The sequence below is a fragment of the Syngnathoides biaculeatus genome, chromosome 16, assembly GCF_019802595.1.
Source record: "Syngnathoides biaculeatus isolate LvHL_M chromosome 16, ASM1980259v1, whole genome shotgun sequence".
Classification (NCBI taxonomy): Eukaryota; Metazoa; Chordata; class Actinopteri; order Syngnathiformes; family Syngnathidae; genus Syngnathoides; species Syngnathoides biaculeatus.
The window spans coordinates 9,371,342-9,398,255 of record NC_084655.1 but is presented as its reverse complement, the minus strand read 5'-3'; the positions used below and the strand labels follow the sequence as shown (position 1 = coordinate 9,398,255).

The following is a 26,914-nucleotide window of genomic DNA, read 5'->3' as shown; positions in this document are numbered from 1 at the left end:
GCCCACAAAGAAAATCTGGATTAAACGCGCGGCTGCTGCTGCTGCTGCCGCCGCCGCCGCCGTCGCTGGAGGAGGAGGATGATGAGGTCTTCCTCCAACGAACCGATGCTCTTAAGGGTCAGATTTCCTTCTTTTCAACCCCCTTTTCCTCTCCTGATCCAATCCCCAACCCTTCTGCTGTGGAATTATACAAGGAGGGACCTACTTTTTTTTTCTTTCATTTCTTTCTTTTCATCTGTTTTTTTTTCTTCCTTTGAGGGAGGGGTCCATTCTTGTCTTCCCTAAACGTGAGCTGCAGCAAAAGGGTAATGAGGGTGCGTCCCAGTCGCTCCAGTCCCAGCGCCTCCCAGTGCAGACTCCCATATAAAAACCCTGGTGGAAAGTTAGTGTAGGCAGTAGGGAGTTTTCTGCTGGGGTCAGGAGGACTGTGGAACAAGCGGACCCTGCCCCAAACACCCGTGTATGAGTGGAGTGTAGCAGGAAGAGAAGACACCCCCAACTTTTTCCTCTCTTGCCTCAAAGAGTCTACATGTCTAGAGGCATCTAGATATGTTCAGCTTTGTGGATATGCGGCTGGCGCTGCTGCTCAGCGCAGCGGTGCTTCTGGTGAGAGCCCAGGGCGAGGACGACAGTAAGTTTCATCAGCTCATCACTGATTTTGTGGAGCTTGTCATCCGACCTTTTGTTTTTTGTCATTTTGGAAAATGGATATTTTCCTCTTCGTGTGGACGTGACGGATTAGATTTAGGAGGAAAGCGTTTGCATTAGATATCGCAATTTTGACACATTGTTTCCACAAGATAGATAGATGCAGGCTAGGGTCGGATTTGCGTCATGCAATGGGCATCCCAAGGAGGCCCATCTCTCTTCTCTCTGCCTCCCCGCCCCCACCATAATGCATGCAAAGCAAGTCGTTGCAGGTTTTCCAGGCTTTCCTCCAGGCCAGGCTTCCTAGCATAGACTCACAGTCAATACTCTTTACCAAATACAAACATAATTTGCTTTAAACTACTCGATAGAAATCTCCCTAAGGCTTTCTATTTTATAAAACACAGACACATTTGCAACCTTTGGCACGCAGATAGGCCTGAACTGCCCTTTACTTCCAGTCAGTGTCGATGCATCCCCGGCAGCATAATCAATGACTTCAAGGAGACATCGGTTAAATGTGGGAGACATTAGATTGATGCGTCAAACTAGACAGTGCCTGAGGCCCATTTTTGGAGCCTGCCAGCTGAAGGCCAGTGAGACCTTGGGGGTGGAAAAATAGGAAGGGAGAGGAGGAGGTGAGCAGGCGTAGTCTTGCCTGCAGGAAACGTCTTGTGTCCGACTAAAAAGTGAACAGTTACCAAAGTGTGATTTGGTTTCAGTAATGTCTAGTAAGCTCCGAAAACAAGAACAAAGGAGCATAAATTCAATGCTCCAGATGTGGTTTAGCTTGAGTTCGTCGTAAAACCCGCTGATAATGTACATGAGATTTGCCAGTCTTTTAGCGCCACTTAGGGGTGGCTTTGTGCACCTCGCACAAGCACATCTGGAGCACCGTTTCCCCCCTTGCTACCACCCCCGCCCTCCCACCCTTTTCTTTTCGGCACTCTGATTGAAAACACATGTATGAAAGTGTTTCCAGCAGCTGCTGCCAAGCCCGCAGCCTGGCGAATCCTCTGAGCTCAACTCTCTGGTATTCTAGCAGATTTATTATCTTTTTTTTTGTTGATTTTTCTTGCTAAGACAAAGAAATGAGCGATTTACTAAAGAAACGTGCGGCATTTAATATGATTATCGGTTTAAATCGCGTCCTGGCATGCATTTTTTCCCCACTTTCTCCCTCCCTCACTGATCATGTTACCTGTATTCAGCTTCAACTTTTGATGTTTTATCTCTTTGGCTAGTCGGGTAAAGACCTATAATTCTATATATTTTTTTTAAATTCTCGTGAATTTCAAACCAGATTCAGATTTAGCCATGGTGCTTACATTGTGCTACATTATTATTGACTTATTTCCGTTGTTATTTCTTCTTGGCTCGTAAGTGTGGTGTCTTACCTGTCCGCGTTTCTCTGCCGCCCCCTGCAGGCAAAAGCGGGAGCTGCACCCACGATGGCCAGGTGTTTGCTGACCGTGACGTGTGGAAACCCGAACCATGCCAGATCTGCGTGTGCGACAGCGGCACCGTGATGTGCGATGAAGTCATCTGCGAGGACACGACCGACTGCCCCAACCCCGTCATCCCCCACGACGAGTGCTGCCCCATCTGTCCCGACGACGGTACTACAACCATTAGTTTCCCTTCTTTTTAAAATTTTTCATCTAGAGGCATTATTTTATTTTTTTATTTTTACACGACTATGAATGTGAAATAATTGTTCACAACCTGCTACGAAGCCCCGCTATTTATAAAATAAAATAAAATAGTGTCAACCCTTTGTACATGTCCAACTAAATTCATATCTGTCTGTCTGCAGGCTACCATGGTCAATCTCAGGTCGAGGTAAATACTTTATCACATTATTACAATACTATCATTGGTACATATTTTTATTCAAAGCTAATTATACGTCATTTGTGTCGAGTATTACTGTAAATGAAATCATATCTTCAAGAATTTTACCCAGAGAAAAAAAATCATAAACACATGTTGATTTGAATATTGCTTGTTTTGATATTTGAATGATTTCCACACATTTACATATCCCTACCTACTGTTCTAAAATGTAAGATACTGTTGATTCATGTTTCTTAATCGCAAGTACATTACTGTATTTGACCACATTAATCTGATAAGTGATTCACATTATTAATCTACTTTCACGGTGTGTTTTGCTAATATGTTGACACTTGTCTTTTTATTTTCCCCCTTAAAGGGACCCAAGGGAGATCGTGGACCCAAGGGAGATAGGGTAAGGCCGCTCTCCTTCCCACCTTTCAGCTCTTGTTTTGTTCTCGCATGCGTGCGCCTCTGCTCGGGAACTGCAGATGTGTTGCCATTTTGTCATTAGAAGTAACGAAAATCCCATTGAGTTCCGTGCAAGTGTCACTTAAGCGGCGTCATGTTATTGAAATGGAAAGTATGGAAAGGATTTTACTTTTTTTTTGCTTAAGGAGTTTGTATAGATTGAATATCAGTGAATGAAAATGCGGACGCCAAGTTGAAGCCTGGATGTGTTTGAAAGGCACAAGGCAAAATTGGCTTCTGCGTCCGTGAGATAACATTGAATTGTTAAAATAATGTCATTCAGAGAAAATAAGTCTTTCAGCTTTCTTAGGAGCTATATTGGAATTTTATGTTAATTCTGAAAGTCCTGGTGTTTTTTTTTTTTTTTTTTTTTGCTGTCAAATTTTATTTTGGTATAGTAGTTTTAGTGATTTGTTTTCAGAATACTGGTAATTAATTTAGGATGTGGACATTGTGATGACTATTGCATCCCCCTCAAGCTGTTTAACAGTTCTTACCTAGTTCCCGTTTCCCATGGTCATATGACCCAGATGGTCACATGACCCACATGGTCACACAGTCCCTGTCATTGCTGTCCACTCTCATAGAGGATTATTCTTGTTTTTGTCACTGCAGAGAGAACAAAAAAAAAAACTTGAACGATGAATCTTTGAGACATGACAATGTTGTGTTTTCCTGATGACTTTTAAGACCCTTTTTTTCATTTTATCCCCCCCCGCAGGGTCCTGTTGGTCCCGCTGGTAACGATGGTATCCCCGGCCAGCCTGGTCTGCCTGGACCTCCTGGCCCCCCTGGACCCCCTGGCCTCGGTGGAGTAAGTCAAAATTTTTTTTTTTTTTTTTTTTTTTTTGCTGTTGTTGCTGATCCATTTGCGTTGCGAGACGATGAACGTAATTACTGCAGCGTTTGCCATTGGGCACTTGTTTACAAATTAGTAGAGTGAAGTAACGTGTGTCAGCAGTATTTTCTGTAGTAATACTCATCATTTTATTATTATTACTGTATTGCACAATCACAGCAACATTGTGGCAGATTATTTTAACTATTAATAACCATTTATTATGCGTGAAGTTTTACTGAAGCACAATATTTACAAACAGTAAGTCACATTGTGAAATGGTTGATTTAAAAAAAAAAAAAAAGTATTCTTTTTGTATGTAGAATTTGTTTAATTTTAATGCTCGACCAAGCCAGTTCGATATCACTTCCTACATCAGCACACTTAAATAATAACCACTGTTATTCAGATCCAAACCTCGTTCAAGTCATCTTGCAAGACGATACTAATAGTGATCATGTACTTATTTTCTATCAGTATTAACATTCAATGAAGCTTCAATAGAAAAACGGAAAGGTGTGACTGTTGCAGATATTTTTGTATATACTCTTAGATCTATACTGACTTACGACAACATGAACTAAGTCAATAATGTGGTTGGAAACAGACCACACACTTGCCTACTCTAATCTGCAGTTATATTATTTTGTGTGTGACACAATGAATTAATTAAAAAGAAGCATACTGTATGACAATAAACACACAAATGGATTTATGGTGATAAGCCAATCATTTATATCCCTCTGGACAATCAGCCATTCATTGGGCAGCAACATTAACTTTTGTGTACTGTGTAGTTTTTCCGAATGGACTTATTGGCTTTTTGTTTTGCCATTACTGTACTGTATGTGTGTAAAACGTGCTCTGTTTTTCTTCCAGAACTTCTCCCCTCAGATGTCTAGCGGCTATGAGGACAAGTCTCCTGTCATGCCGGTTCCTGGACCCATGGTAAGTCTTTCACCAACACACACACACAACACACACATTGTTTCCCTTTGGCCTCACTGATTTCCCTTTTTACAGGGCCCAATGGGACCTCGTGGAGCCCCTGGACCTCCTGGTCCTAGCGTAAGTACACAACTTCCTTCCTCCTTAATATCAAATGATGGGAGACATGCACACTAAATTATCAACATTAAAATCTACACTTGAGTCCATTTCCATGTGAAAAAAAGAATCTCCCACTCATTTGGAGGCTTCACTAAACATGATGCATGCTCATTTTGGGTATAAAATACAACAGTGACAGTGTTGCTATGGCAACTACAGTAAACATGCATCTCATTTATAAGCAAATGGCATGTGGCTCATACTAAATGAACACAATTGTATGTCGTGCATCTTTTACTGTGAATGATATCATTATTGCCATGAACATACTACATCTATGGATGTAAAGATAACTAGAGAGAGACAAATTACCTTTCCTGTAGTGGTTACAATGTAGTTACAGTATAAAACTTGTGTATGACAGCACTATTAACAGTGCTTTTGTATCCTCTGTTCAGGGCCCCCAGGGTTTCACTGGTCCCCCCGGTGAGTCTGGAGAGGCCGGACCTGCTGTGAGTACTACAAATGCAGCACCAAATACGAATCTGTCTTGACACACTTCTGAGTTTTTATGCGCAATTGTTGTTCTCTGCAGGGAGCCATGGGCCCCCGTGGACCCCCTGGACCCTCTGGCAAGAACGGAGAGGATGTAAGTTGCTTGAATCTGGTCTCAATGTTCCTAGCTTCATGGTGCCTCACTTCACCATTTTTTTGTTCTTTTGGCACCAGGGTGAATCTGGCAAACCAGGACGTCCTGGTGAGCGTGGACCCGCCGGCGCTCAGGTAAGTCACCGCTGACACCGCACCTCACCCGAACGGCATCATGTCAACAAAAGAGGCGCAGCAACAAACTCTTGCACTTCGTTTTACCTCAGGGTGCTCGCGGTTTCCCCGGAACCCCCGGTCTGCCCGGCATCAAGGGACACAGAGTGAGTAAAAAAACTCAAAAAAACATTTCAAAAGATTTTCTTGACTCCACTTGACGTGTAAATCTCTGCTTGTCCTCAGGGATTCAGTGGTCTGGATGGTGCCAAGGGAGACAGTGGCCCTGCTGGACCTAAGGTAAATACCTACTGATACACACTACGGGGTTGGAACTCTTGACGAGTTTCCATTTTGCTTTGTCAAGCTGCAAATTCAGTTTCACTGTTCGAAAGCGCTTGAAATTGCAACTGTCACTTCCACAACCAACACCCGACTTAACAGTAGGCAAAAGTAGTGGGTTCACCGTCACATTAAGCATTTCATTTCTAATCACTAATTGCTGTTATTGTACAGTACTTATCCCGACAGTATACATGTACGATTGTACATCCCATTATATTGACTTAAAACTGGGCTAACTCTCTTTAATTTTATAGCCCGAGTGGCGGGGTAAAATTACATTTTCTGCTCTACTTTGGTGGAACTGAATGTGACACATTGTACGATAAAACGTGACAAAATAAAATGATCATTTTGAGTGATTCTTTGTATTATGCAAAGGTATAAAAGTTATACTCAGACAAGGTTTCAGCTTGATCTGCGAGAACTTAAATTTGAGCTTTGAAAAGAGAGATTCAGGTATACCATTTTGTAAAATAATACAGACATGCAATCAGTCAGTCCTCAATTAGGCAAGTAGAAGTACATAGAATATTTGTACCTGTAATAGGAAAAGAAGAGTGTGTTATACTAACTGCTATGTGGTAGTCGTAGTGTATTGGTATTAGTAGAATGGAAGCATTTGATATTAAGTCTTCTTTAATTTTGCAATAAATATGAAGTTTGGCTTCATTTTAGCCTCAGCAACAACATTTTACTTTTATAATGAAATTGCACTTTCCAACCTGTATTTGTCTCTAGGGAGAGACTGGAGCTGCTGGTGAGAACGGAACTCCTGGTGCTATGGTGAGTTAAAAAAAAAAAAACACCAGAAATATTGGATTCTCTTCCAGATGTGACCAAATGATGCGGATTTAATCCCAATTTTCCCGACTTTCAGGGACCTCGTGGTCTGCCTGGTGAGAGAGGTCGCGCTGGCCCTGCTGGAGCTGCTGTGAGTCCCCCCCGCCTTTTATTTTACTTGATCGTTCCATAAAATGGTCACAGCGCAAGAGTAGAGCCAAACTTGGCTATCATTATGCTGCAGGGTGCTCGTGGTAACGATGGTGCCGCCGGTGCTGCCGGACCTCCCGTAAGTGTGCATTTCAAATCCCGAATGGCAAAGTTGAGTCGCCTGTCCCGCGTATATGTCAGTACATGATGGATGTTTTTGTGCTCTCTTCAGGGTCCCAGTGGCCCCGCTGGACCTCCTGGATTCCCCGGTGGCCCTGGAGCTAAGGTACAACTACAACACTTTGTACCTGCTTCAGTTTGTGCTCCTTATGAGGGCTTGTTTTTAGATTCTTAGACAGTTGCAGAGCTTGTTGTTTAGGAGTTTTGCATTTGGTTGATAGAAGAGTGAAAATTATGTATACTCGATTTGTTTATTACCAAGATCGTGTTAAACATAATGCATCTATTAGCACAATATTAGCTTTTGTATAAAACTCCATTATAGAAACTGGGAAAATATCACCATTTTGATACTCTACTACTACTCTATTTTTTTTTTTTTTTGTATATTTGCATCCTCTTGATACTGGACAATATGAATTACAGTGTTCAGAATTTCATTGTCATTATGATGGATCTTAAATGAGGTCTCATCATATGTTTTGGGTTTAAGTTGAACATTAGATTATTTTCTGGAGGGTATTTTTTTTTTTAAATCATTTTACCCACTTTTCAGGGTGAGGCTGGAGCCCAGGGTGCTCGTGGACCCGAGGGCCCTGCTGGAGCCCGTGGTGAGCCCGGTAACCCTGGACCCGCTGGTGCTGCCGGACCTTCTGTAAGTAAAAAGAAAACTTATCCCTCTATAATGGTCTCAGACTTAATTGAGTTGAAAAAATATATATATATATTTTTTTATCCTTTCAGGGTAACCCTGGAGCTGATGGAGCTGCTGGACCTAAGGGACTCCCTGTAAGTAAGCAATGAGGCGCTCATAATTTGCCCTGACACTCAGATCTGAGCTGTGCACTGCCCCCTGCAGGGTGCTGCTGGAGTTGCTGGAGCTCCCGGATTCCCCGGACCCCGTGGACCCCCAGGAAACCAAGGTGCTGCTGGTGCCCCCGGACCCAAGGGTAACACTGTGAGTAAAGCGCTTGCAAAACAGATGCAAATTTGTTTTTGGTCTTGTTTTCTCATGTTTGCTCATTTGTTTGTCTCAGGGTGAGGCTGGTCCCCCTGGAGCCAAGGGAGAGCCTGGTGCCAAGGGAGATGCTGTACGTTCAACGCCATCAACTTGTTTGGATCTCATAGAAGCACATGCAAGTACCATATATAATGGGGGTCACTCAAATTGGTCTGCGCATTTTTATCAAACAGGGTGCCCCTGGAGTTCAAGGACCTGCTGGACCTTCCGGTGAGGAGGGCAAGAGAGGAGCAAGAGGAGAGCCTGGTCCCGTTGGAGGCCGTGGAGTTCCTGGCGAGCGCGTAAGTAGCATAGCAAAAGTCTCTGTCCTTCTAACTCATAGCAAGATATATGAGAAGAGTACGCAACAAGCACAGGCAACATCAAAATATTGCACAGGAATACAGTACCACCATCATAAAATATCATCTGTACTACATGCAGAAACATTATAGTGCCCCCTGCAGGTAGTTAATAAAAAGGCTACAACCTCGAGAACAAACAATACAAATACACAATCCATTAATTTTTATTTTGGATCAACCTAAGTTAAAAATGGAAGGTTTTGGTCACAGACCTAACAAAGCTTTCTTTGATCCGCCTTACAGGGTGCAACTGGCGGTCGTGGTTTCCCTGGTGCTGATGGCGCTTCTGGACCCAAAGTGAGTAAACCATGTCATCACATAAGCAATTAATACACAATCAGTTTGTTTTCTGTTAAAGTCTTTTGTGCTCAAATATTTGTTTTCTGCCTGACAATCTTAGGGTGCCACTGGTGAGCGTGGTGCCCCTGGTGTTGCTGGACCTAAAGGTTCCACCGGTGAGCCCGGCCGCACTGGTGAGGCTGGCTTGCCCGGAGCTAAGGTAAGATGTTGTGGCTAATTATTTCTTATACACAAAAGGATTTCTTTACTGCCCCAAGCCATCATCTGATCATATTTGTTTGACCTTTAGGGTATGACTGGCAGCCCTGGCAGCCCTGGACCCGATGGCAAGATGGGAGCTACTGTAAGTTCACATTTGAATGCACTCAGTCTTTGAATTGAGTGCACAATCATCTAATGAATATACTTCATCAGGGTGCCCCTGGACAAGATGGTCGCCCTGGACCCCCTGGCTCTGTTGGAGCCAGAGGCCAGCCCGGTGTCATGGGATTCCCCGGACCCAAGGGAGCTGCTGTGAGTACCGAGTCGTACTGATTTGATCAGATGCCTGAAATGATCTGGATCATTGTTGAGATGACTCTTATAATTGAATTTTTTTCCCCACCACTTATCTTTAGGGCGATGCTGGAAAGTCCGGCGAGAGAGGAGTGATGGGACCTACTGGGCCTGTTGTAAGTTCTCTGTGACACGCTCTTCAATCCTTCTTATACATAGAAGCTAGCTAGACATGCAAAAACAACATATTTGGTCATTTAGGGTGCCCCCGGAAAGGACGGCGAGGTTGGCGCTCAGGGACCTGCTGGACCTAACGTATGTAGATGCACACATTAAAAAAAGTTCAGAATTGAGCCTGCTCAATCTTGGTTATAACCTTCCTTCCTTTGCCCTTCTCAGGGACCTGCTGGTGAGAGAGGTGAGCAGGGACCTGCCGGACCTCCTGGATTCCAGGGACTTCCAGGACCCCAGGGTGCCATTGGTGAGACTGGCAAGTCCGGAGAGCAGGTGTGGGATTAATTTAGTGTGATCACTTTTTTACATGTAGTATTAAAATTACATCTTTTTAAATGAATTAACAAACTTAACTTTGTTTTTATTTAGGGTGTGCCCGGAGAGGCTGGAGCTACAGGACCTACTGGTGCTAGAGTAAGTGTCAATCACCAATACTTGACAACCGGTTGTAATGACTGAGATGTTTTATGTGTAGAACCAAAACTGGCACAATGAGGACATTTTGGACTCCCTGTTGGCCAAGAGTTGCCCTTTAGATTAGTTTTGCCCAAACCCTGTCCTTTGAATCAGAGCAACCAGAAAATAGGCCATATTACAATTAGATACAACTGAACCTGTACTAACTTGGTGCTCCCCCTCCACTTCAGGGTGACAGAGGTTTCCCCGGTGAGCGTGGTGCCCCCGGTCCCATGGGACCTGCTGGTACCCGTGGATCCCCTGGATCTGCTGGAAATGAGGGTTCTAAGGTAACCTTGCCAGAAGTTGAATAATGTTTTGGATTCTACCTGTAGTAATTATTGTCTATAATCATTAAATGTCCTTCTCTCAATTTTAGGGAGATGCTGGAGCACCTGGTGCTCCCGGAGCTCAGGGCCCACCCGGACTGCAGGGAATGCCTGGTGAGCGTGGTGCTGCCGGTCTTCCAGGACTGAGAGGAGACAGAGTGAGTTGTCACACCTCCATCAGATTCCACCTGAAGAAAGCTCCAGTTGTATCAGAATCTCATGCATGATGATTTCTCTTGTTTCCAGGGTGAACAAGGAGCTAAGGGTACCGATGGCGCTCCTGGCAAAGATGGTCCTCGTGGAATGGGTGGTGCTATTGGACTTCCCGGACCTGCTGGAGCCACCGGAGACAAGGGTGAGAGTGGCCCCGCTGGACCTGTTGGACCTGCTGGAGCCCGTGGAGCCCCTGTGAGTTACATCTTGTCTACATCCCTTTGAATGAAACACTGTAGACTCTCGTCCAACCCTCCCTTTGACATAGTTAGATATGCAGATGTACTATTTTTCTTTTGACCATCCACGAGCAGAAGAAGCTTCAGTTCATTATCTTCTCATACTTTTCTTCTTTCATAGGGTGAGCGTGGTGAGGCAGGACCACCCGGACCTGCTGGATTTGCTGGACCTCCTGTAAGTTCATAAATGGTCTGGCTTCCCCCACAGACATCTCCTGTTGTTAAAGATCCTCTCAACCGAACCTTTTCCTCACCACCAACTTTTAGGGTGCCGATGGTCTTGTTGGCGCTAAGGGAGAGGCTGGTAACAATGGTGCTAAGGGTGATGCTGGTCCTCCTGGTCCTTCTGGACCCACTGGTGCCCCCGGACCTCAGGTCAAGAAACCAAAATCCATCATTAGATTGGATGCCCATTATTAGTTTTCCCATGCTAAAGAACTGTGTACTGCAATCATTCAGGGTCCCGTTGGAAACTCTGGCCCCAAGGGAGCTCGCGGACCCGCTGGACCTCCTGTAAGTTAGAATTCTTACTGTTCTAACCTCATATGTAAAAGTCACGTTTATTTTTGCCCTTCTAATGAACTATATTTGTACTTACCAAGGGTGCTACAGGCTTCCCTGGTGCTGCTGGCAGAGTTGGACCACCTGGCCCCGCTGTAAGTCTATAGTGATTCTCAAACACATCAGTGTGATAGCACTGAGGGTGCTGGAGAACCTTGAGGATAAGTTTATTCTATTTTTGTTTTGAAAAGGGCAATGCTGGACCTGCTGGGCCTTCTGGACCCGGTGGAAAGGAAGGACCCAAAGGAAACCGTGGTGACACCGGACCTGCTGGTCGCCCTGGTGAGATTGGAGCTCCTGGAGTCCCTGGTCCCGCTGGTGAGAAGGGTAGCCCTGGTGCCGATGGTGCTCCTGTAAGTTATTATCACTTTAATATAAAAATTACCCCACAAAATAATGACCGCAATAAGGCCCTCAACTTACAACTTCCTAGTTGATTTTTACTAACCTCGCTTGCAAGTATTAAACATAATTTTGAGCCCATGTAATGGTGATTTGTTCCACTCTACAACCGCCTCTCTAACACTTATCTTCTGCAATCTTTTGCAGGGTAGTGCTGGTATTCCTGGACCTCAGGGTATCAGTGGACAGCGTGGTATTGTCGGTCTGTCTGGAATGAGAGGAGAGAGAGGTTTCCCCGGTCTCCCTGGACCTACTGTAAGCTCATACCATTATTTAGTCCCAAAATGATCAAGTGTTGATTCTTTCAGATAGGATACTGTGAGAAAGGTTATTAGGCTATGGTAACTGATCACACAATTGACGTCACCCACAGGGAGAGCCCGGAAAGCAGGGACACGCTGGCCCCAGTGGTGAGCGTGGACCTGCTGGCCCAATGGGACCCCCTGGATTGGCTGGACCCGCTGGTGAGACCGGACGTGAGGTATGACAAGAAAGTTGTACTTGGTCACTGAAGTTATATGTCGAACCCATGTGTATATGGATGTCAGTGCTTTGGCAGTGTCACACAATTGATCGGTCTTGTGTCTCTGTTTTAGGGTTCCCCTGGTAATGAGGGATCTGCTGGCCGTGATGGACCTGCTGGACCCAAGGTAAGCTTAGTGGACATCACTACAAAATATGTGCTGGCAATCAGAAACCACTTAGGTAGCCCCAGTGACAGCACCAGACTGCGATGACCCAAGTTGCAGTCATCTATTTGCATCATCACATAAATGGCTATGTTACGCTAACCACAGCTCGAATCCCGATTGGTGATCCATTCATATTCATCCCACATTTGATTGGAAGGCAATGCAGTCAGTACCTTGCCTCTTATTCTTTAAAATGCTTTTAATCTTGTAAAGCACATTGAGTTACCTTGTTTATGAAATGCACTATATAGATACATTTGCCTTGTCTTGCTTTGAACCAAGTCTGGATGGATAGGGTGTGGCTCCCCTCTGTCACTGAACAAGATACTGTATATGGTACAAAAAGTGCAAAAGTTCGAACACTACAGAATGGTGAACTATTTCAGCACGTCTACAGATTGGCCACCTGCTATTACAACATCAATAATCTGTTTGAAAGAGAGAGTAACTGAGATGATCCTGTGGAACCATTTAGGGAGCCCGTGGAGAGGCTGGCCCTGCTGGAGCTCCTGGTGCCCCCGGACCCCCTGGTGCCCCTGGACCCGTCGGACCTGCTGGAAAGAACGGTGACCGTGGAGAGACTGTAAGTGAAAAGTCTTTAACATCAACTTAATGCTGTGTTCATACATAATGATTTTACTGAACTTGAGAAAATAAATGAATGTGCAGGATGTTGCTACATGACAGCTAATTTGATATATTCCAGGGAGCTGCTGGCCCTGCTGGCCCTGCTGGTCCTGCTGGACCTCGTGGCCCCGCTGTAAGCATGATAAGCACGAGCAATAGAGCTCTACAATAGGAACAAAGATCAGATGAATCATGTCACCTCCTCATAGGGAGCCGCTGGACTTCGTGGAGACAAGGGAGAGACTGGTGAGACTGGTGAGAGAGGCCTGAAGGGACACAGAGGATTCACTGGAATGCAGGGAGCTCCTGGACCCGCTGTATGTTACTCAAAATTCATGATCACTTTTTTTTTTTTTTTAATGGAGCGTGGATAATTACACATTCGGGTCTGAACTAATGTTTTCTTTGTACACCCATAGGGCCATGCTGGAGAGGCAGGACCTGCTGGTGTTGCTGGACCCGCTGGACCTAGAGTGAGTTAATGCACAGAATTACTTTGCTTTGTGTTGTACTTTTTCCTTTAGAGGAGTTAAGAATGCCTTTCTCGCTTTCCACAGGGAGCTTCTGGAGCTGCCGGTTCTCCTGGTAAGGATGGTATGACTGGCCTTTCTGGTCCCACTGGACCTCCTGGACCTCGTGGACGCTCTGGCGAGATGGGACCTTCTGTAAGGCTCGCATCATGTTGTGTTCTACAGTAGATGCACCACCCAACTTGTATTAAGGCACCATTCTGCACCCCTTGTTTTGCATTTAGGGTCCTCCCGGACCTCCCGGACCCCCCGGCGCACCAGGCGCCCCTGGTGGCGGATTTGACCTCGGTTTCATTGCCCAGCCCCAGGAGAAGGGACCCGATCCCTTCCGTCTGTACCGTGCCGATGACGCTAATGTTCTGCGTGACCGCGACCTTGAGGTGGACGGCACTCTGAAGACCCTCAGCCAGCAGATTGAGCAGATCCGCAGCCCCGATGGTACTCGCAAGAACCCTGCCAGAACCTGCCGTGACCTGAAAATGTGCCACCCAGACTGGAAGAGCGGTGAGTCTCTCTATCAGTTTATTCAAAGGGTAGTACACACAGACGGACTTAGATTAGACCTGAATAGAATCAGAATCAGAATCAGCTTGATGGCCAAGTGTGTAAAAACACACAAGGAATTTTTCTCCGGCAGTCGGTGCTGCCCTGGTAAGACATTCAGAAGAAAGAATAAGGAACAACAACATAGCATTCATAATAGACTATAAAGATTAGATAATGCTGTGTGGTGGCTTTTAAAATGGAGATGGATTTCTGACAACTTGTTGTACCCCTCCATCTTCAGGAGAGTACTGGATTGACCCCGACCAGGGCTGCACTCAGGATGCCATCAAGGTTTATTGCAACATGGAGACTGGAGAGACCTGCGTGGCCCCAACTCAGCGTGAGGTTGCCATGAAGAACTGGTACATCAGCAAGAACATCAAGGAGAAGAAGCATGTCTGGTTTGGCGAGGCAATGAATGAGGGCTTCCAGGTAAAACCCATTAAATCCAACAAGGCCCTTGCTCTCTTTTAGTTTCTTATCCATCGTAACGTACAATAAGCACCTCTACTCTCTGCTTTCACAAAAGTTCGAGTACGGCAGCGAGGGCTCTCTGCCAGAAGATGTCAACATCCAGATGACCTTCCTGCGTCTCATGTCAACTGAGGCTTCCCAGAACATCACATACCACTGCAAGAACAGCATCTCCTACATGGATGCTGCCACTGGCAACCTGAAGAAGGCTGTGATCCTCCAGGGCTCCAACGAGATTGAGATCAGAGCTGAGGGCAACAGCCGCTTCACCTACAGTGTCCTGGAGGATGGCTGCACGGTGAGCACATTTGTTTGGATCCGTGGCTCTTGATAGGCAAAACAACCCAATTTGATGTAGAAATGTAGTGTACACATTTAAACATGTTACACATCCTGATATTGATCCTACCCATGTCTTTTCTCCCCCTGCAGTCACACACCGGTGCATGGGGCAAGACAATCATTGAGTACAAGACATCGAAAACATCTCGCCTGCCCATCATTGACATCGCTCCTATGGATGTTGGTGCTCCAGACCAAGAGTTTGGCCTTGAAGTTGGACCTGTCTGTTTCTTGTAAAAAAAGAAATCTGGACTTGAATATGTTGTGGTGCGTGAGTGTGTGTGTTTTATTTTTTTCTAGCAACCATCCCTCTTAAAAAAAGAAAAAGCCACCAAAACATTTTTATGATCTGGCCCCCGATACTATACGACCATCGTTCCAATGGTCTACCATGCCTAAAACCTGCACTTCAACAAAGATGGCAGTGATGCGGCAATGCTCGCATCGTCGCGTTTGGGACCACTACTTTTTTTTTTGTTTCTGACTCTTTGTTTTTTGTCGTTTTTACCATCACCAACACCAAGGATCACATAGAGAAGATTTTCACTGGCAACAAGAAAATAATATATGCTTCTGTAAAGTGTAAAAAATTGACTTCCCCCTCTTCAACCAAGCCAATCCAGGCCTCTCTGGAGTTTACAGAAACACACAGGTGACTTTTGTATTTTTATACACCCGCCCTGCGGTGAGAGGAATGAAAGGACAGTCCCGACAGACAGAACCCGATTGCTTTGTACCACGTTTCAGGTGTTGATGAATAAACGGTGAAACTGACAGCCATGTTTGTCTTTGTTGTTGTGCCACCCGCTCTCCATCTGCCCGAAACCACGTCGGTTTTGCTGTTGTGGCGACTCTCTTGTTTGTTCCTCTTGTTTTCGAAAGTCACATTAAAACCACCAGCAGAGAAACATGGGTTTAAAACTTGTTTTTCTTTGAAAGAACATCTTACGGCTACCTCAAAAAAAGTTTCAGTGTGTTTGCCTGCAGGAGTTGTGGCGGTCAGTGGAGTCATTGAGACACTTTAGTAAAAACAAAACAGGTGCTATTCTCTTGTTTAGGGTCCCCGACATCCACTTTGTCTCTTCTGTTCTTGACTATTGAGCTCAGTGATGTGACAGAGGCCTTTTTTGGTGCTAAAATGAAACCACCTAAAATGAAACCTTCTCTTTTTCAGTCATGTATTTCTGTTCTCAACCTCCTGGTCATGTAAGTCCAGCAAATTCTCCAAAAGCCTTCCCCCTCCTTAACCCTCATCGAAACCTCCAAAGCTCTGTTGTCATTTGTTTCTTGTTTTCTGGAGGTGGGTTTTCTCATACAAAAAAAAAATAAAAAAAATGAAATGCACAGAAAGGGAGCCATGGAGAGAAAGAAACATCAATTGGGAGGAACACCACAAAGATCTGTACCTATTTTGTATATGTATAATAATTTGAGATGTTTTTAATTATTTGAATGCTGAAATAAAGCATGTTAAGTGGTCGTACAATGAATCCTGCCTTCACTGTCTCACTGACTGCCCCTGCAGGACTGATCTAGAACTTTAACACATTTTTAGAATGCTTCGAAGGAAAGAGACAGAGAGGCGATTACAAAACATTTCCCCCCAAATTGGTTGTGCTGGAGCATATTTGACCTAAATTGAGTATCCTAAAAGTACTCCTGGCTTTAGTACTGCATGGTTGTAGAAAGGGCTACACTGTTCATAAATGTAACACTTGACATATCACAGTACTTATCTGAATAATTTAAAACCTCTTATGTCCCATACTCACCCCCCCCCCTCACACACACACACACACACACACACACATTGTAATGACAATATTCACTGTCTTAATTGTGAAGCAGCTTACCTCTCAGAAGTTCCTGTGAGGTCCCAAAATTTATCTGAAAATATAAAATCCATTGTGAGGTGGGATGGGGGTGAAATCCACCAAGAAATCGGAGTGAGAGCAAATTTCTTGCTTATCCATAAGCAGTAATCCTGAATGGCTGCATCACACATCTCCAGCAGCAAAACAGCCAGACTGTCTGAGTACAGCCAAGGCGCAAGCCGTGGGCATCACAAAGAGGCTGATTGTCCACTTTGAGGGTACAGCCCCGCACTCACCAGGGAAGTTCCTCTGAAGAATATGGCCCTGTACCAGAGGTATTGAGAGACGAATGCCGACCTCCTCGCTTGCCAACACAGGAGAGGCTGTGTTTAAAAAGAAACCCCCTCGGATGGCTTGTGTCAATGCATTAAGCTTGAGCATCAGAAATGGACTAATTGGTAAATCCAGGAAAGGACAAAGGGAAGGAAAATATCAATATTGACCAGATACAGATAATAATGTAAGGTGATAGCAGAGAGCTTCCATTCACATATATTTTAGCAGGTAGCCGTGGGCCTGTGACCAAGTGGTAACGATCACCGACTGATTCTATGGGGGATCCCAGATCGACCAGCAATAGAATGAGGGCAAAAAAAATTCCAGCTTTGTCAGGTCTGGACAGTGCAACGGACACCCCGAAAAAGGCCCTTATGTTAGCCAGCTGCTCCAGTGTTCAGCTAACAGTGCGAGTTTGCTGTGCTCACAACTGTGTCGGATTGAAACCAATGGTCATAGTTCATGAAAATTAATGGCAATAAAGATGATTGTTCATCAAGCAATGTGAAGGCAATCTGATACTTTTTATAAACCGCTTCTCATCAGGGTATCATCATGTCGCTGCATTTTGTGAATGTATTATTTGAAGTTGGTGGGCCTAATTACGGTATATTTTGATGTGGAGGCCCATTAAAAGTGCTGTACCTTTTTAACTATAGTTGGAGACCTTAAGTATACACTACTGTATTTACAAATGTATTCCTGTTATTTCTTATGACGACAGGACATTCCAATTGCAAATTTATACAAGATATACACAGTACTTTAAATTGTAGCTAAGTTACATGACGTCTCCCAAAAATGTGGTGCTGGGACTCACTGCAAATTCTGATGACTTACTCCTAACTACAATTCTGGTACTTATTTATTTTTTTCTGTTTTTGCATGTTATAATGGGAAAGGTTGGGGGAAACTGGTTAACACCTTTCATTTTTCTTTTTTGCTCAATGCCTAATTGGTTAATGTGAGCTAATGGAAAAAAAAAATCAAGACATGAATTCAATGTTTATTTGGAGTCAAACAAATAAAATCTTTCAGAAAACATTTTCACCAACACCCAAAAGCATCATATGTCCCGTTAAAAATGTAAAACTAGACAGTCCAGATGAATAAAATACAATCATGAGGGCTTGGGGAGTTACGACTAATAAGGAAAGCAAGAACCTTGACGTAGGATAGTCAAAAAAGGCGGCAACAGTCTACACTTAATTGTAAAGAAGGCTAAATATGTTACAAAGCACAACACAGACTAATCAAGATGCACACAGAAGAAATATTTCAGGGATGTTATGTCTCCTCTAAATAAATTCACACTTGACTGTTCCATGTGAATTGGTGCTTCTTCTTGACATTATAAAAGCACAAAGGACCAACAAGCAAATCAATCCGAAGAAGCTTTTATTTGGTCAAGTCCAACGATGGTTTGATCAATCAAAGAACAGCTTGATTATCGATTTCACCTCCTGTTTCAGTCTTCAGAAGAATTCTGAGGAACCTTCATTCTTTTTATTCTGGCCCAACTGGCCCACAGGCCATCAATATCACTTACCCGTTGAGGGAGAGTTTCAAGAGAACAGGGGTAGGGAGCTATGCCAACAAGCCATTGATGAGCTTTGGGCCCTTGGTAAAGTCCCACCCACAGCTTGATGACACCGCACTTCAGAGGGGAACTGCTCACTTCCTGCTTTATCCTGAACTCGGGCGGAGTTTCACAAGCTCAACAGGATGCAGTGATGTTTGGGGTACAACTTGATAGTGGGCTGCGAAGGTAAGGGGGGGAGGGTATCTCGCAAGTGACGGCGAGAAGGCGTTTGCCCTCCTTCCCGCCCCTCCCCTGATCCAGCGCAGCTTTGCCCGGTCGGACCCCCGAAAAGGAGGTGGGGCGGCAGACCCACTAAGCGTTGCGTTGGCCCCGCTTATGTTTGCGGGAGTGTGGTGGCGGCGGTGCTACGGGAGGGGGGCGAGCCCGGTATGGGTGCCCAGGAGGTTGGGAGGGCGGGCTAAGCTTCCGCTTTCCATTTCCTCCTCGCAGTGTGGCCTGGTACTGCTGTTCCGACCCGCTGGACTCTAGTGGATCTCGAAGCCGTCACTGGACCAAAGACATAAATGACCCTGGTGCCGTGATCACACCCAGGCGGTCCAGCCCTCGTACAGCTGGGCTAGGTTGTCCATGTTTGTGGCATCCTTGATGACAAAGTCCACCTGTAAGCAAAGAGTTGCAAAGCAGTTACATTTGGATCCCTTCATTGGTTTAATTGTCAGAGCTGGTATGATTTCTTCAAACTACAGTGCAGTGAAACCCCAGAAAGCGTGATTTGGCCCGACATTACAAGCTAACTGTACACTGGTAAACTGGTTTCTTCTCTTTAGAAGACCATCTCTGTAATTCCAGTGGCGTAAACGGTGCTAGTGTGAAAGTACCCTTTTGGACAACAGACAGCAGGAGCAAGATTAAAGATTAAAATAACTATTTTTCCCCAGAATAATAATTCAGTTTTCTGACTATCAGCTGGGAAAGTAAAAACAACAATCACAAGCATACTCTGTCAGTGACTACACATCCCGTCTTAAATTATGCTTTTGAGATTTAACCAAGATAATTGAATGCCCCGGGCGTTTATATCTTATAATCATTACAGTGATTGAAAGATTGCAGCATTTATTTTAAGACTGACCTGCTCAGCGACACTCATCCTCCGGTTGGGATCGATGTCTCTGCCCTCCAGCTTTGCTTTCACTCTCTTCCACACACTGACAGCATACGAATTCCTCTCCTGGACAGCTGTAGCCAAAGGAAGAGGTAGAAATTGAAGTAGTTGCACCTAGTACTATGCGACTATGTGTGGCTTTGCTGTATAGCGCAACTTACCTTCTTTTGCAATGAATAACAACGTTTTGAGTGAACGTTTCCATTGGTAGATTGTATTCAAACACAACGCTCATAAGAGAGATCTAGATTTGCATTTGTATTCCTCTTTAAAACCAAAAGGCAACTCAATATTTGTGCCTAGGTCGTACTTGTGAATGCAGAGTTATTATACCTTTTCCTGTTTTGGGATCTCGCACAGCCCTCTTGGGGCTGGGGTTGAGGCCTTTGTTGTTCATAAGTGTGCTGGGTGGGGTGTCTGCGGGGGTTCCAAGGTTGCGTGGCAGAGCTTTCCGTGCATTCTGGGACATGGATTCTGGCTGGGTCTTCAACCCACTGCATCGAACAGCTTAAGGATAAGAAATTCTGGTTTTCATATTGAATGAAATACCTCTCATCTCCAGAATGGACAATTTCAATGGAAACACTTCATGAGTCATATAGTAAAATATGTAAAACCAAGACAATTTTACACAAATAATTTCACCTCCAAAAGCGGGGTGCTGCAAAAAAAGTTTGGGAACCACAACTTTAAAGTCACCCATACCTCAGCATGTCACTAGTGCTCAGGAAATTATACTAAGCATGGCTATGTTCAGGCATCTGAAATTAATCATGTGAAATTATTAACACAAATGTATTCTGCACGTTACACTCCAGGGCTTTATTTGTAACATAATAAAAAAGTGGCTAAATTTGTTTTCTTACTTGGCCAATAAGCGTGCTAACATTACTTAAAACATAGCTTTCAAAGTTAAAATTTTATGACGGTGATTGAGTTTTGGTGTGAAATGCTTTATCAATATTTAGACGTTTTCTTGGAATTGTTGAAAAATCAAAATATGTTTGACTTGCGAAAAGGTTGTTCTACTTTGTGTGCAGCTCATTTAAGTGGTTCTTCCATAGAAGACTACAGTTATCCTGTGTGAATCAGATCACATTTATACCACATAACAGTTCTAGATATAGTGACAGTCTCTGGCATGTTGCTCAGACTGAAATAAAAAAATATACACACCATCACACACACACACGCACACAATGCATTTGATGGGTATGTATTGTGTTAATTTGTGAAACTCCTACCCGCTGCAAAACTCGTCTGGGCTACTGACAGGGGGCTGGCACATTCATTTTCTCTGTCTGTCACCAGTGGGGAGGCGAAGCCCACTAGGCCATTATATACACTGTAGAGAAGCAAACAGAGGGAAAGAACACTTGATCAATACCAGCAAATTTTTGAGTGTACGAGACTGGGAGTACCTCTGACTCTGGGACTGGAGCTCCTTCACAGTGGCAGGGATCTCTTCGAGCAATTCTAGTTGCTCCTGATTACGTGGCTGCCCACTGGCCTGAATGACAGTGAATAAGACCACCTGGATGTTGTCTTGCCATGCTTTGTACTCCATCAAAAAATGCCGCACACTGCCCTCATATGGCACGTCTTCGCCATCGGCCAGCGCGGCTTCCTCATCCTGTACAGAAGAAAAGAAAGGTTTAAACAGACGGGAGTACTTAAAAACAAAATAATGGCTTGATAGTATGCAATGTTACAAGGCATATTCACACCCAAACTGAGAGAAAGTACCTTAGCCATGGCTCGGAGGAGGTGCTTGACATCGGCCAGTTGGCGGTTGTGGGTGGACAAAATGGTTTTAATGGAGTCGACGAGGAGTTGCTGTGTTTCAGCACAGGACTCCAGCTGCTGCTCACGCTCTTCTTGCGTCCTCTGTTCCGCACTTAGCTCCTCTTCCAGGTGTCTCTGGGCACAGCTCAGCCAATCGGGGCTGCCTATTGGTAAGTCTATTACCGGACACTGTAGTGCGAATAAAAAGAGTTTTTAAGCATGATTCATATTGTGTAACATGCTCATTTTTACAATTAAAAATGCTGAAAAAGGTGACACAAATGACTTTTGTCGTATATCAGATAGAAATGGAGCTAACATGCTGTGGAACTGTTAACGTGAATGACAAAGGCAAACATTGACAACAACATATTTCAATACCCTAAAAATGGGCAACAAATTAAGTACTAGCGGTTAAAAAAATGCAATCTATACCCTTGGTTACTGAAAATATACACAGAGAAATGTTAAAAGATATAGCATTTATGTCTTTTGGCAACAATAAGAGCTCTCATTGGATTCTCCAATAAAATTGCCATTAACATACATTTACGATTTTGAAATCATTCTGGATCTCATGACTTCAAGTGACATACAGGTATAATCTTCTGATACTTTGGCATTTAATTTCATTCTTAGCTTTTCAATACTTCATTTAGTCAATGGCCGGTTAACCATTACTGCACCACCACATGTGTAGTTGAAGCCAGAAATGTGCAAAAACACACTATTTTTTCTCTTACTATCTGAAGTCATAGACTAAACCTCTCCTGTTTCAGGTCAGTCAAGAACAGCAAAATTATTTTTCGTTATATGCCACAATAACGACAATTTCTTAGAGAATTGTGTATTTTTTTCTTCAATGTCAAAAGTTTCCATACATTAAGTATTGTGTCTTTCAAGCACATGGGGAAGAAGAAGAAAAAGAAAATCAAGCAGGAAATCAGAGAAAGAGCTCCACAAGTCTGGCTCATCAGTGGGTGCAATTTCTAGTTGCTTGAAGGTGCCACTTTCATCTGTTCAAACAATTAAACGCAATTAAAATCATCATGGGAATGTCCAGCCATCACACCACTCAGGAAGGAGATGGGCTCTTTGTCCAAGAGATGAACGTGTTTTGGTCCGAAATGTGCGAATCAACTCCAGAACAAGATTTGAGAAACAGTGAGAAAAAAAAAAAATTGCACAGTGCATGGAAACTTCTGGCTTCAGCTGTAGATTTCAGACATTATATTTGCAAAGGAAACAGCCAGTCAAACTATGTTCCAGTTGAAGATGCAGACAGAGCTGATTACTTTTTGTAATAAGTACGAGTACGAGTCAGCTTGCTGAACATAAAAAAAAAAAAGAAGTCTTGTAAAAAGCAATTAAATGGTATACACTGTCACACCAATGACAGCAGTCAAACCCACCAGCCTCTGCAATAGTTCCAGCTCCAGTGTAGAAACTGTGTTACTAAACTGGGCCGCGTAGGAACATGTCTGCTGGCAGCGCTTCAACACCTCAAACAAGGCTGCGTCCATGTTGAGAGCCTCAGGGGATCGAGTGCGAAGGCCTTCAAAGTTAAGGATGGTGGAACACAAGAAGGTGACCTAGAAGGCAAAACATTGTTAAAATGAGTGGTCCATTTGGTACGGGGTCACTATGCAGTCTCAGGTTTGCTGAACAGGCCCTGTAAGCTGCGGCACCTGGCTTGCTCGCTGGTTTTCCCTGGCCATCGTGGCACGTTTTTCCCTGATGGTCATCTCAAAGTCCTGAAGGACTGGGGCCAGTGTTGGGTTTGCACCACCAGCCCATTTAAGGCGCTGCTCAATGCTGCCCTCCAGTGAGGAAAGCTTCTCCTGAAGAAAACAGTTACCAAACAATAGAAAATACATTTTTGTTCAACACGTGAGAGCTAAATTAAAGCAGACAAATTTCAAAAAATATCATTGACTTGTATGCAAGACCAAAGTAGTTCTCAGCTTGACTGCCTAATTCTGCTTTAAAAAGGCTTTGTCGGCATTCAAGGTAATATCATTGACCTGGTCGAGAAACATGTCAACATTTAACAATGTAATGACACACCTGAACTGCAACAATGGCTCCCTCATCCTGACTGAGCTTATACAACTTCTTTTTTATGTTGCTGAGGATGACTGCACGAGGGGGAATGTTGACACTTAGTGTCTGATTATTGGGACCCAGGGTGTCCTCGTGTTGCCACTGAAGGAAAGACAAAAATAACTTTTACTTGAACAATAAATGATTGAAAACTGTTTTACAATTCAATGTCGTCGTAATTTACAAGAAAAAAATATGTATGCATACACTAAAAAATATAAATATAAATAATATATGTATATAATATAAATAAAAGACAGCGAAATGCATATCGATATACACACACTTTCAGTGTTTCATCTTCCGTTCCACTAATCCTCACTATGGTCGCGGGCATGCTGGAGCCTATCCCAGCTATCTTTGAACGATAGGCAGGGTACACCATGAACTAGTTGTGTGTGTACAGTATGTGGAAGGATAGCCATCTATCCATCTTCTACCGCTTTTCCGGGTCAGGTCGCAGGGGCAGTAGCTTTAGCAGGGATGTCCAGAATTTCCTTTTCCCAGCCACTTCATCCAGCTCTACCGAAGGGATCCCAAGGCGTTTCCATATCAGCCCTGAGACTTCGTCTCTCCAGCGTATCCTGGGTCATCCAGAGTGTCTCGTTCTGGTGGGATGTGCACAGAACACCTCACCAGGGAGGCATCTGGATCAGATGCCCCAGCCACCTCTTCTGCCAGCTCGACACTGAGCCCCTCCCCAATGACCGAGCTTCTGACACCATCTCTAAGGGAAAGCCCGGACACTCTACAGAGGAAACTCATTTTGGTGACTTGTATCCGTGATCTTGTTCTGTCGATCACGACCCACAGCTCGTGACCATAGGTGAGGATAGGAATGTAGATTAACTGGTTAATTGAGAGCTTCGCGTTTCGACTTAGCTCCCTCTTTACAACAATGGCCCGATACAAAGTTTGCATCAGTGCAGATGCTGCACCAATTCACCTATCGATCCCCCGCTTCATTCTTCCCTCACTCGTAAACAAGAACCCAAGATACTTGAATTCCTAAACTTGGAGGAGGATCTCATCCCCGACCCGGAGGGGGCACGCCACCCTTTTCCGACTGAGGACCATGGTGTCAGATTTGGAAATGCTGAGTCTCATCCCAGCTGCTTCGGTGAGCGTTAGAGGTCATTGATGAATTGCTTGCTTGATGAAGCCAACAAAACCACATCATCTGCAAAGAGCAGAAATGCAATGCTGAGGCCACCAAACCGGACAACTTTGGCTGTGTCGAAAAATTTCATCCATAAAAGTTATGAACAAAACCGGTGACAAATGGCAGCCTTGGCAGAGTCCAACTCTCACGGAAAGAGTCTGACTTGTTGCCCGCAATGCAGACCAAACTCGGAATCAAGTTGTACAGGGACCGAAAAGCCAGTATCAAGGAGTTCGTTACCCTATATTCCCAAAGAACTCTCTCACAGGACTTCCGGAGGGACACGGTCGAACGCCTTCTCCGAGTCCACAAAACACATGTAGACTGGTTGGGCGAACTCCCATGCACCCTCGAGGATCCTGCCGAGGGTGTAGAGGTGGTCCACTCTTCCACAGTCAGGACAAAAACCACATTGATCCTCCTGAATCCTACAGTTGATTCGACTTCCTGACAGACCCTCCTCTCCAGCACCCTTGAATAGACCTTACCAAGGAGGCTGGGAAGTGTGATCCCTCTATAGTTGGAACACACAATTCCTCTTTTTCTGGTATTAAACGGTGCTGTTTGTAGGTAAGTGAGGAAAAAAATGCTTTTAGCAAATAGTTGCAATTAACAGTGGAAAATGTATTGAGGTCTAATACTTTCTGTACCGAGTACACAGATACAGATATAAAGATGATGAGAAGTTACAATAACAAAATCAGGATCGGAATGAAACCTCTCCGGTGAGTACCTGAAACATAGCCACATGCAGCTGAATCCTCTGTAGGCTGGCTTTTGCAGCATCCAGGTTGCCTTCCAACCTTCGCAACAGGTCCAACTTCTTCCAGGCTGTGTCATAAGAAGCGGCGAGCACTGTGGCTCTGTTTAGCAACAGTTGGGAGACATGGCCTGATGCCAGGTTCTGCTCTGCTGCTTTCTTACAAAGTTCGTCCAAAGACACCTTCCAAAACATTAAAGAGTTGGTTAGACCCAAGTGTGCTATGGGAAATCATCCATCCATCTCCCGTACTACTTATCCTCACTAGGGTTGCAGGTGTGCTGGAGCCTATCCCAGCGATACTTGGGCGAGAAGACAGCCTGAACTGGTCGCCAGCAAATCACAGGGCACATATAAACAATCTTTCACAGTTTCAGTCCCCCCCTCTACCACTACCCCACATAAGACATAAGGCCTGCCAGTAAAATAATGACTGACTTCACACTACATCAGTTCATGATGGGGGAGAAAAGTATATTGAGTTCTGTCAAAAACTATTTCATTGCAAAAAGGTTATACCTTGCTCTCCACACCAAAATCCTTAGCCTCAACCTGGGCAACGACATCCAGACCAAGTGCGGACAGGGTGCTGCAGAGGGCTAGCCCAAGAGTTTGGCTGGGCAGACCCATGAGCATTTGCCAAACAAATTCAGCAGTAAAAGCTTTAATGGGGCGGGTCATTTGTTCCTCGCTGATTATTGCTCCACTCATGGCAGTAGCATTCGTCTGTCGGTAGAAAGGCTTTCTTAAACCGACTGGTCCATTGGAGCTCAAATGCTCATCACCAGGGGGCCCTTGACATGCAGGTTACAAAAAAAAAAAAGAGAACAGGCATTTAGCGAATTCGTCATTGGCTGTATATTTAAAAGTTAAGTACATATGTGTTATCTTTTTGGCAGTAAATAAATCTAACCAGAGAGTGTCTGAGCAAAGCAGGAGCACATTCTGAAGAAATCTCTGATGGTTTGTAGTCTTTTAAGGAAGAAAACCTCCTCCATCACTTCCCGCTGAGCCAGGCTGTCAAAGAAGTGGAGCTGTGCAGCGCGTGCTTCTCTCATAACATCTACTTTCCTCCACGCTGATGGCACTTCTAGTGAACTCAACTGAGGATGAACAGTAGATAAAACGGGTCGCTATTAGTCGGGAAACTGTAGATAGTTTTGTACGAAAAAAATTACAGCTGCCCAACCACGTCAAAGTTCTTTTATATTAACTACCGGTACATAAATATTTCAGACTTCAGACTATAGTTTTACGAGTTTAATATGTTGTATGGACAAGCTTGCAAATCAATCTACTTTATCAATCTATTTTCCCCCAACTGAAGTCCTTTCAGCCCTCCTCCAAAGATTATATTTTGTCACATTTTAATAAAGAAAAA

The 26,914-nt window shown here is 44.3% G+C and overlaps 2 protein-coding genes across 3 annotated transcripts in view; one reads left to right on the top strand and one right to left on the bottom strand.

Moving 5' to 3' along the window:
• The first annotated feature begins 383 nt into the window (after positions 1 to 383).
• col1a1a (collagen, type I, alpha 1a) lies at positions 384 to 15,639 on the top strand. Of its 2 annotated transcripts, none has more exons than XM_061846021.1 (49): positions 384 to 631; positions 2,076 to 2,267; positions 2,465 to 2,490; positions 2,864 to 2,899; positions 3,677 to 3,769; positions 4,673 to 4,741; positions 4,817 to 4,861; positions 5,302 to 5,355; positions 5,439 to 5,492; positions 5,573 to 5,626; positions 5,719 to 5,772; positions 5,852 to 5,905; positions 6,689 to 6,733; positions 6,828 to 6,881; positions 6,975 to 7,019; positions 7,113 to 7,166; positions 7,617 to 7,715; positions 7,805 to 7,849; positions 7,920 to 8,018; positions 8,098 to 8,151; positions 8,255 to 8,362; positions 8,669 to 8,722; positions 8,826 to 8,924; positions 9,015 to 9,068; positions 9,140 to 9,238; positions 9,343 to 9,396; positions 9,482 to 9,535; positions 9,620 to 9,727; positions 9,824 to 9,868; positions 10,102 to 10,200; positions 10,290 to 10,397; positions 10,486 to 10,647; positions 10,813 to 10,866; positions 10,959 to 11,066; positions 11,151 to 11,204; positions 11,294 to 11,347; positions 11,444 to 11,605; positions 11,802 to 11,909; positions 12,028 to 12,135; positions 12,251 to 12,304; positions 12,822 to 12,929; positions 13,053 to 13,106; positions 13,183 to 13,290; positions 13,393 to 13,446; positions 13,531 to 13,638; positions 13,728 to 14,007; positions 14,291 to 14,481; positions 14,579 to 14,821; positions 14,956 to 15,639. In XM_061846021.1, the coding sequence occupies exons 1-49, from the start codon at positions 550 to 552 to the stop codon at positions 15,100 to 15,102; spliced, it is 4,347 nt and encodes a 1,448-aa protein (XP_061702005.1). In that variant the 5' UTR covers positions 384 to 549; the 3' UTR covers positions 15,103 to 15,639. The 2 variants fall into 2 exon arrangements, with proteins under 2 accessions (XP_061702005.1, XP_061702006.1); XM_061846022.1 differs by lacking the exon at positions 384 to 631 and adding an exon at positions 1,572 to 1,681.
• Positions 15,640 to 18,008: 2,369 nt separating this feature from the next.
• Positions 18,009 to 26,914, bottom strand: part of smg1 (SMG1 nonsense mediated mRNA decay associated PI3K related kinase) — a 59,730-nt gene continuing 50,824 nt past the window's right edge. Inside the window, exons 53-64 of the mRNA XM_061845738.1 lie at positions 26,447 to 26,636; positions 26,053 to 26,327; positions 25,507 to 25,716; positions 23,576 to 23,713; positions 23,197 to 23,349; positions 22,921 to 23,100; positions 21,470 to 21,697; positions 21,145 to 21,356; positions 20,968 to 21,068; positions 20,057 to 20,230; positions 19,691 to 19,797; positions 18,009 to 19,217 (exon numbers count right to left, since the gene is read on the bottom strand). Coding sequence (XP_061701722.1) covers positions 19,140 to 19,217; positions 19,691 to 19,797; positions 20,057 to 20,230; positions 20,968 to 21,068; positions 21,145 to 21,356; positions 21,470 to 21,697; positions 22,921 to 23,100; positions 23,197 to 23,349; positions 23,576 to 23,713; positions 25,507 to 25,716; positions 26,053 to 26,327; positions 26,447 to 26,636 — 2,046 coding nt within the window. The 3' untranslated portion in view covers positions 18,009 to 19,139. The remainder of the gene's footprint in view (positions 19,218 to 19,690; positions 19,798 to 20,056; positions 20,231 to 20,967; positions 21,069 to 21,144; positions 21,357 to 21,469; positions 21,698 to 22,920; positions 23,101 to 23,196; positions 23,350 to 23,575; positions 23,714 to 25,506; positions 25,717 to 26,052; positions 26,328 to 26,446; positions 26,637 to 26,914) is intronic.

Coding starts and splice junctions, on each gene's coding strand:
- col1a1a (XM_061846021.1), top strand. CDS start 550: ATGTTCAGCTTTGTGGATATGCGGCTGGCGCTGCTGCTCAGCGCAGCG. Junction 2,900..3,676: donor GTGGACCCAAGGGAGATAGG/GTAAGGCCGCTC, acceptor CCCCCCCCGCAG/GGTCCTGTTGGTCCCGCTGG. Junction 4,862..5,301: donor CTGGACCTCCTGGTCCTAGC/GTAAGTACACAA, acceptor TCCTCTGTTCAG/GGCCCCCAGGGTTTCACTGG.